Source organism: Mercurialis annua, linkage group LG3 (genome assembly GCF_937616625.2).
Source record: "Mercurialis annua linkage group LG3, ddMerAnnu1.2, whole genome shotgun sequence".
Taxonomy (NCBI): Eukaryota; Viridiplantae; Streptophyta; class Magnoliopsida; order Malpighiales; family Euphorbiaceae; genus Mercurialis; species Mercurialis annua.
In genome coordinates this window covers 16959550-16970080 of record NC_065572.1, presented here as the reverse complement: position 1 = coordinate 16970080, position 10531 = coordinate 16959550, and the positions used below count along the sequence as shown (strand labels likewise).

Below are 10531 nucleotides of genomic sequence, written 5' to 3'. Positions count from 1 at the left end.
GGATAGCTGTCCTTCGGGCATGCTTTGTTTAAGTCCGTGAAATCTACGCACATACGATATCCTCCACTTGCTTTTTTCACCAAGACAACGTTAGCAACCCACTCCGGGTACATTACCTCCCTTATGAACTTGGCTGCCTCTAACTCCCTGACCTCTTCTTCTATGACCTTTCTTCGGTCCTCTGCGAACCGTCTCTTCTTCTGCACTACTGGTTTGACATCTTTATAAACAGTCAGTTATGGGATGCAATCGCTGGGTCTATTCCCACAACTTCTGAGGCATCTGCGGCAAAGGTGTCTCCATTCTTCTGTAATACGCTCTTGATCTCTACCGCCACAACCTCTGGTATTTCTGTTCCAATCATTACTACCTTCTTCTGGGTGATCTGGAATTCTACCATGTTACCCACTGGGGCATTCCTATGTCCTTCTTCCTCTTCTGGATCTTCAGGGAATGCCTCAATGTTCAAACTTTTGCCTTTTTCTTCAGTTATCAAATTGCATTCTCGTGCAGCTAGCCGGCTCCCTTTCACGGTTACTATCCCTTTTTCGTCAGGAATCTTAAGTGTCAGCCATCTGATGCTGGTAACCGCGCCACACTGGTACAGGAAAGGCCTTCCCAAAATGGCATTGTACGCCAAAGGAATATCCACTATGTTGAAAACTGCTGTCATGGTCTTCAGTGGCCCTTCTTCTGCTTCTCCCAAAATTATCTCCAGCTCTACCATTCCTTCTGGTCTAATAGGCTTTCCTCCTAAGCCTACCAAAGGAACGGAAACCTGCCTGAGATCCGTTACCGATCCCCTTATCCCCTTAAAGACTTGCAAGGTGAGGAGATTAACTGCGCTTCCTTCGTCCACCAGGATCCTCATTACTCTGAAATTTTTAATCAATGCTTTGATTACTAGCGCGTCGTTGTGCGGTTCCTGTACATGCCTCCCATCTTCTGGTCCGAAGGTAACTAGTGGTAGCTCCTCTACGGATGCTCTAGTACTTATCGAGTATACGCCCTTACGAATCTTCTTCTTCTGTGACTTTGAATAGGGTTCCCCCCCTTCTATCATGTTGATCACACCCATGGGTTCTTTGAATCTTTTATTTACCTCTTCTTTTTCCACATGCTCGGGTTTCCTTTTTTCTGCATTTCCTTCCGTGTGTACGAACTTCTTCAATACTCCTGACTGGATCAGCTGTTCTATCTCCCGTTTCAAGTCCCAGCATCTATCTGTGTCATGGCCATATCCTTCATGGAATCTACAATACTTGCTCTTATCTCTTTCTTTGTCTGGGTGTAGCTTTCTGGGTGCGTTGTACATGACTCTATTGTTCTTCATCCAGCTGAATATCTCTACTGGTGCTCTGTTCAAAGGCGTAAAGTCAAACGGCTTATTTCCTCTTCCAAATCTCTGCGTTCTGTCATCTCCTCCTCTACTGCGGTATCTCTCCGGTTTGTCTTCCTCGTATTGTTTTGTCAGCGTTCTTCTTGCTTCATCCAGTTCTACATACTTATGCGCTATTGCCATTAACTCTTGGAAAGTGGAAGGCTTTTTCATTAGGATCTTGTCTCTCAGTCGTTCAAACTTTTTTCCCATCTTCATAGCTTCTATGGATGTATCATGGTTTAGGTGTTCTATCTGGACGGCTTCTTTATTGAACCTGTCCACGAAGTTCTTCAATGTCTCGCTCTCTCCTTGTCGGCACTTCCGGAGATCACTTGAGTTCTTCTGCAGAGGGATGTTTGTGTGGAAACGCCCTTTGAATGTCGTCGCCAGTTCCGCAAACGTTCTTATGGTATTGGACTTCAGTCCGAGGTACCACTTCTGCGCCGATCCCTTGAGTGTGGATGGGAATACTCTGCACAGCATCGGATCCGAAACATCTTGAAGCATCATTATCGTTTTGAATTTTGAGATGTGGCTTTTTGGGTCTCCCGTTCCATCAAAGGGTTCGAACGTTGGTAACTTGAAACGAGAAGAGAATTTTACGTCTAATACCTCCCTCTTCAGTGGTGAAAAATCGTCCCCTCCTTCATCGTCTTCGTAGCTATCCTTTTGGTATTTTCTCATCGCATGCTTAATCTTCTCATCCAGAGTGTTCTTTTCTCCTGCCTCTCTTCTTCTGTTTGAAGAGTGGCTTTCTGCGTCTCGTTCCTTCCGTCTGCTTCTCCGTTCTTCCTTCTCCAGGTCTACGTATTCTCTCTGCTTCTTCGCGACTTCTTCGTCTCTTGCTTTTTTGCCTTGCTGTGTGGCGTCATCTCCCTTTTCCTTTCCTGCGTCTCCTGGGAGTGGTGCAGTGAAAACACGTCGGGAGCCGTTTCTTTATCTTTCCGCGCATCTTTATCTCGTCCTTTTCGGATTGGTTCAGATTGTTGCCTTCTCTGAGCCGGTGCTTTATTTGCCTCTACTGTCTTCTCCTTCGCAATCCCAATCAACCTATCTTGGAACTCGTTAAAACTCTTCATCACCGCCTCATGGTAGAGCGGTGGTAGCTGGGCTCCTGGTGCTACATATGGTGGAATGTATCCAGCTGTTGTAGCGGCGACAGTTCCTTCTACGTCTAGGGACGGAAAAGGAATTGGCGCGGTGGGTCTTTGATATCCCTGGTGATACTGGCTACCCCACGGGCTATAGCTCTGCGGCCAGCTCGTCGCGTTTTCATTATACATGGGCGATGGATAGTACATGTTCTGTGGTGTATAATAATTCCAAGGAGGAAATACCTGATTAGTTCCGGGTAGTTGTGCTCCTTTGCCCATTAATCTTGCTGTTGATCCGGGTATGGAAACCGGTGGTGTGATGCCCGCACTTGTGGCTCCAGTTCCCACTGGGATTCCAGAGCTTGTCCTCAAAGGACCTGTCATTCCCGCAGTCCCCGTCGGAGGTGGGTGAAGGGGAAAAACTATCCCGTCTGTTCTTGCTAGCAGAGTTGGATTGTTACCTCCGGCCATCTCTCTATTTCTAACTCCGACTCCAAGTGGTGGTGGTTCATCATGGTTGTCCATGAATTTGTTTCAGTTCGTAGAACCAAAATTGATTTATTTAGGAAATGATGGATAAAGGACCAGAACAAGGGACAAGACTCACTACAACGGCCCTGAATATGGACCCAGAGACCGATCTATTCAGGTCCCTGACCCAGTACGCAGCTATAACAGCTGAAGATATCAAGATAACACCGAAATCCCTTAAGATCAGGGATAGAGGCGAATCTCAAAGAGATAACTGAGACTAATAGAGAAACAATCCTATTAGGATACAAAGACTATGCAACATATATATAGACGAAGCCTAAGCCAGGTAACTCTGATATATTCGCTTCTCATCATTACTTTCACTGAGACCTCATCAGAGACTGACTTAGGCATCGGAGGGTGTTCGAGCCAACACTGGCTCGAATCCTTCTAACCTGTTGATCTTAGCAGGTGGGAGCTCAGCGACAATAGTGACAACGACGATCATCAAAACCATCATTTGGCGCCGTCTGTGGGAACGACATTTGTTTCTGATATAAGTTTTAACCTTGGTTTTGAAGACGGGATGGAGGGAAGAGAAGAACCACCACCGCCGGGAGTGGTCGTGACAACAGCAGGCTTACCAGCAAGCGGTGGTCCGATCATCCCACCCCTGATGCCCGAAGGAGGAATCAGAATTAACGTTCCGATCTCCAGTGGGACCGTACCAGCAACCACGGGAGTCGCGTACGACATCACACCACCACCCATGATGAGAAACGTTCAGGGCATACACCCACTGAGGAACACAACCTCGCCGTGAGGATATTATACTCCACAATACCAGCCACCTATGACCTACCAGCAACAGGCAGGAGGATGGTATCCAGGTTACTATCCGTGGAGTCAACCTAACCAACCAGGGTATCCGCGACCCGTCCAGCCTATTCCCTTCCCGTCCCTAGACATAGAAGGAACAGTGACGTCAACGGCGCAGATACCCGCATACGTACCCCAGGGGGTGCCTATGCCACCCCTCTATCATGAGGCAGTAATGAAGAGCATCAATGACTTCCAGGACCACCTGATAGGACTGGCAAGAGATCAGGAAAAATTCGCAGAAAAGCAAAACCAGGGAGTTGACGTAGGGACCAGACGTAGAGAGGATCCCCCAGTCACTAAGGCAAAAGAAAGAGGAAACGCACCGAGAAGAGGACAGTCGGAGCCCATACTACAAAAGGAGAAGGAGGGGCTAGACAAGGGACCAGGAGCAGTCCCACTCCTGGGAGATAAGACAGCCCAGGAGAAGGTCGCAGAAGCAGCGGTGCGGAATAGCGGTCGAATTCATGTAATTGAAGACGACAAATCAAAAGGAACCAAGATGCCAGGGAAGCACAACAAGGACGCAGAAAGCCATTCATCCAACAAGAGGAGGGGAGCAGACGAAAGGAGCAACATTGACGAGAAAATTAAGAACGCCATGAAGAAATATCAGAAAGAAGGCAAGAAAGCAGAGGAGGAGCGAGAGAACGAAGACTCCCCACTCAACTCAGAGATACAGTCGGTAAGGTTCCCTTCAAGGTTTAAATTACCAACTTTTGAGCCTTTTGATGGAACAGGAGATCCAAAAAGCCACATCTCGAAGTTCAAGACGATCATGATGCTACAAGATGTGACTGATCCCATGCTCTGTAGAGTGTTCCCTGCGACGTTAAAAGCATCGGCGCAAAAATGGTACTCATGTCTTAAGGCAGGGTCAATAAGTTCTTTCTCCGACTTAGCATCAGCATTCAAAGCAAGGTTCAGAACAAATATCCCCATGCAGAAGAGTTCCAGCGACTTGAGGAAGTGCAAACAAGGAGAACAGGAGACCCTCAAAAATTTCGTAGAAAAATTCAACAAGGAAGCAGTGCAAATCGAAAACCTGAACCATGACACAGCCATCGAAGCAATGAAAATGGGAACAAAGTTTGACGAACTCCGTGACAAGATCCTGATGAAAAAGCCGACCACCTTTCAAGACTTAATGTTGATCGCTCATAAATATGTGGAACTAGACGAAGCCCGAAGAACCCTCACGAAACAACATGAGCACACCAAGCAGGATAGTTCCAGATATCGAGGGAAGAAGGAGGAAGAACGGCCACGGACTCAGTGATATGGCGCAGGGCACAGACCCTACGATTTCACCCCGTTGAATAAAGCCCCAGTATACATACTCAGCTGGATGAAACAGAACCGAGTGATGTTCAACACACCCCGGAAGATGGATCCGGACATCCAGAGAGACAAGAGCAAATAATGTCGCTTCCATGAGGGCTATGGCCACGACACGGACAGATGTTGGGACCTCAAAAGAGAAATAGAGCAGCTAATCCAGTCTGGACTCTTGAAGAAGATTGTCAACGACAGACCCGGAGACAAAAGAAAAGGGGAGTCAACAGAAAAGGAGGAACAAAACAAGAAGCAGAAAGAGGTCGCAGGCGTAGTAAACGTGATAGAAGGAGGAGAGCCCTACAGCAATAATCAGAAAAAGAAAAGGAACAGAAGAGGGTCGGCCACGGTGTTCGCAATTGAAAGAGAAGTAATCCCAGAGATATCGTTCGGACCAGACGATGGACATCATGTGAAGGGACCACACAATGACGCGTTGGTGATAGAAGCCATAATCAGAAATCACCTAGTAAAACGGATACTGGTAGATGAAGGCAGTTCTGTGAACTTATTAACCTTGGAGGCATTCAAAGAGATGAAAGGCTCAACAACAGACCTGCGGAAGTCCTCAGTCCCACTAGTAGGCCTGGGAGGAGCACCAATACGTCCAGAAGGAACAGTAAGTTTATATGTAGAGTTGGGAAATAGAAGTGAAGGGCCAGTCAAAAAGATGCATGCTCAGTTTAATGTAGTAGACCTTCCACTGGCCTACAACAGCATACTGGGCAGACCATTCTTGTACCAGACGGGAGCAGTGACTAGCATCAGGCTGCTGACCCTGAAAATGCCAACGTCATCTGGGATAGTAGTGGTCAGAGGAGACCAGGAGATGGCCAAGGAATGCTGCTTGGTAACAACAAAGGAAGATGAGAGTTTGACTATTGAGGCGTTCCCAGGAGACGCAGTAGAAGAGGAGGAGTCACAAGGAGCAAAACCAGTAGGCGTCATGAAAGAACTTCACCTAACTGAGACCAAGATGGTCAAAGTAGGCACAGAGGTACCGGAAAAGGTAGCACAGGAAATAACAGAGATACTGAAAAAGAACGTGGAGTCTTTCGCCACTGAACCAACGGAGATCGTGGGAATCAATCCCAAAGTAGCGTCGCACAAGCTGAACGTAATCCCAGGGAGCGTACCCAAAGTCCAAAAGAAGAGGAGATTCACTGAGGAGAGGCAGAAGATAATCGCAGACGAAGTAAACATATTGGAGGCAGCAGATTTTATCCGCGAAGTTTTCTACCCTGAATGGGTGGCAAACGTCGTCCTAGTAAAGAAGGCAAACGGGAAGTACAGGATGTGTGTCGATTTCACAGACTTGAACAAGGCCTGCCCAAAGGACAGCTACCCGCTCCCCAACATAGACCAGTTAGTGGACTCAACAGCCTGCTATCTCCTATATAGCTTCGTAGACGCAGCGCAAGGGTATCATCAAATACCGATGGAGGAGAAGGATCAAGAGAAAACTTCATTCGTCACAGACCGAGGGACATACTGTTACAAAGTCATGCCGTTTGGATTAAAGAACGCAGGAGACACCTATCAACGTCTGGTCAACTTTATGTTCCAAGACCAGCTGGGGAGGAATGTAGAAGCCTACGTGGATGACATAATTGTGAAGAGCCTAACAGCAGAGGAACACGCCCAAGACTTAGAAGAAACCTTCAAAGTCCTGAACAAGTTCGGAATGAAACTCAACCCGGCAAAATGCGCTTTCGGTGTTAAAGCAGGGAAATTCCTAGGCTATCTGATCAGCCAACGAGGAATAGAAGCAAACCCAGAAAAGATCCAAGCAGTGATAGATATGAAGGCCCCCCAGAGTGTGAGGGACGTACAGAAGCTGAATGGCAGAGTCACGGCACTGGGACGTTTCATTTCTTCCTCAGCCAAAAAATGCCTGCCGTTTTTCAAACAACTCCGGAACATGAAAAAATTCAAATGGGATGAGGATTGCCAAGTCGCATTCGAAGAATTGAAGGCATTCTTGACTAACCCGCCCCTACTGAGTAGGACCGTAGCCGGGGAGAACCTGTACCTGTACTTATCAGTAGGGAGAGAGACTATCGCCCCAGTACTAGTACGGGAGGAAGAGGAGGAGCAATGGCCGATATACTACATAAGCAGAACGCTAAAAGGGGCAGAGCTCAATTACCCAACCATAGACAAACTTTCACTTGCCGTCGTCATAACCACCAAAAAGCTCAAACCGTATTTCCAAGGACACACAGTCATAGTGCGCACAAACCAGCCTTTGAGGAAAGCATTGTACCGACCTGAGACTTCAGGACGATTGGTCAGTTGGTCGGTACAACTGGGAGAGCACGACATCAGGTACGAGCCAAGGACCACTTTGAAAGCCCAGGCACTCGCGGATTTCGTGGCAGAGATGACAGAGAAACCGTGTGACTCAGCAACCGAGGAGTTGATATGGAACCTATTCGTAGAAGGAGCCTCCAGTGACCAAGGAGCCGGAGCAGGTGTAGTCCTATTAGGACCTCACAAAATCGCAATTGAGTATGCAGTACACCTAAGCTTCAAGGCTACCAACAATGTGGCAGGTACAAATATGTTTTATTCATTTCTCAGGCAAATATTTCTGCCATATGCTAACAATGTAGCAGAATATGAGGCCCTCTTAACAGGACTCGAAATCGCGATTGAAGTAAAGGCGGAAAAGCTAAAAATCCACAGTGATTCCCAACTAGTCACTAGCCAGGTGCTGGGACAATTCCAGACCAAGGACCAAAACATGGCAAAATACATGGCAAGAGCAAAGGAACAACTCAAGAAGATCGAAAAGAACGGAGGACAATGGGAAATCACACCCATCCCCAGAGAAGAGAACACTAGAGCAGATGCAATAGCCAAGGCAGCCGCAGTGAAAAGCCAGCTATACGTATCACTCCAAATGAAGGAGGAGCGGTTAACACCAACAGTAGAGGAGCAGCAGGTGTTACCAGTCGCAGTCCTTGATCCATGGATGCAACCCATAGTGGCATATTTAGAGAACGGAGTTCTACCTGAAGGACGTACCGAAGCGGCTAAGCTAGTTCGAATTTCCTCCGTCTATTCACTAATAGAGGGAGCACTGTACCAGACCTCAGTCACACACCCATGGTCTAAATGCATATCACTAGAAGAAGGAAGCTACCTCCTTTGGGAAATCCATGAAGGAGAATGTGGAGCTCATGAGGGCGCAGTAACTCTATACAGAAAAGCAATGTTACAGGGATTTTATTGGCCCACGATGAAAAAAGACGCTGAAGAAATGGTCAAGAAGTGCGATAAATGCCAGAAATTTGGGTCGCTCATCAGAACCCCAGCCGCTCACCAGTCAACTATTGGAAGCCCTTGGCCCTTCATGATCTGGGGAGTAGACATACTGGGACCTTTTGTCCCAGCGAGAGGACAAGTAAAGTTTATAGTAGTCACAGTCGACCATTTCACCAAGTGGATAGAGGTACAACCCATGAGCACCATAACAAGTAAGAAAATCCAGAAGTGGTTATCAAACGAAGTCATGAGCAGGTATTTGGTATTTTTCATTTTTTCCTTTAGTCAAAATCAAAACAAAACCACACATTAACATGTCACAGGTTCGGCACTCCACATGCCCTAGTCACAGACAACGGGAAGCAATTTGACTGCGCCAGCTTCAGAGATTTCTGCACTGAGCTAGGAATTCTCTTAAAATTCTCCTCAGTAGCACACCCGCAAACCAACGGACTAACAGAAGTCACCAACCGCACCATCCTTTCTGGAATAAAGAAGAGGCTAGGAGACTTAAAAGGGAGATGGATTGATGAGCTTTATCACGTGGTATGGGCCTATCGAACTACCCCCAGAAAAGCAACAGGGGAAACCCCATTTCGCCTCACGTATGGCACCGAAGCTGTTCTCCCAGTAGAACTTGGAATGCCAACCTTACGAGTTCAGGTCTTAGACGAAGATCGCAACGAGGAGTCCCTAAGGCTATGCCTGGACCTCCTCGAAGAAAGAAGACAGCAGGTAGCAATCCGAGCTGAGGCATATCGCAGACCGATGACCAAGTATCACAACGCCCGAGTCAAAGAAAGAAAATTCGAAGAAGGAGACTTAGTCCTGAAAAAGGCAGAAATTGGAAGAGGAGCCGCCAGAGTTGGAAAATTAGAGGCCAACTGGGACGGTCCATATCGCGTAGTAGCAGTAGTCGGCAAGGGCGCATACAAAATAGCTCACCTAGATGGGACTCCATTACCTCGGACTTGGAATGTTGAAAATCTGAAGCTATACCTTCAGCAAAAGATGTAACCACCATTCATGAATAAAGTTACTTCTTTTCTTCTTACTTTATTTAAATTTATTCATTTATGTCAGCCATATGAGTATAACCAGTAGTATGACGAAGACACAAGACGCAGCTACACATGTCTATATAAAAAAAAGAGAGAGAGGAACGCAATCAAAGTATATGACACAACAAGACGACTCTGCAACCAGTCGCCAACACTTGAATACGAAAATACAAATTGTTCGGTTAATCAAAAGAAGGGAGTCTACAATAAAGACTCCCCAACTACGTACAAAAGCTACCTAACAAGTAGCAAGAAAAGAAACAAAACGGCCAAACACACGGCCTATACATCTTCCTCTGGCAGGGTCGCTCCCTCCTTTGGACCAACCGCATCTCCTACGGGAAGCAAAATGTCAATTGGGTCCACGTCACCCAGCCCTTGGTCTGAGGCACTAGCTTCAGCTTCGGGGGTCAACTCAGTAGATGGCACAGCCACCTCAGTCCCAGCAAGAATTTCAGAAGAAGGTGTCACTTCCTTCTTCTCAGCACCTTTGACACTCTCCTCGGATCCGATCGCATCAATAGCCCCATCATTAACTGCATCCGACGGAAGAATAGGAGAAACACTCCGCCCGGCTTTCTTTGCAGCCACCTTGGCCGCAACACGCTGACCGACCGCGCGAAGATCAATGGACAGAAACTTACTTATATCATACTCCGGGTAATCTGCACGCACAATTTTATTGACGGTAGAGCAGAAATCAGTCAAACACCCACTTACGTACACATTAGCATCATGTTTGCTACTTCTCTGCTCCTGCAACAACTTGTCATAGGAGAGCCTCAATTCCATCAGAGCATTCTCACGATCAGAGACCTTTTTCTCCATAATTTTCAGGCGATCAGCAACCGTCTGACTCAGCTTGGATAACCTGACCTTCTCCGCAGCCGCAGTAGCCCGAAGGGAAGCCATTTCCTTTTCATGCTTGTGACTCAAGGAGACCATCTCATCTCGGTGACGACGCATCAAAGCATTCCCTTGCAAAAGCTGACAGAACATGGTACAAATAAAAAACTAAACAAAAACAGAGGAAAAGA

General features: G+C 47.0%; 1 protein-coding gene across 1 annotated transcript; it reads right to left on the bottom strand.

The window, feature by feature from the left end:
- Positions 1 to 232: 232 nt before the first annotated feature.
- LOC126672386 (uncharacterized) lies at positions 233 to 2065 on the bottom strand. Its single transcript, XM_050366336.1, has one exon. The coding sequence runs from the start codon at positions 2063 to 2065 to the stop codon at positions 233 to 235; it is 1833 nt and encodes a 610-aa protein (XP_050222293.1).
- Positions 2066 to 10531: the final 8466 nt, after the last annotated feature.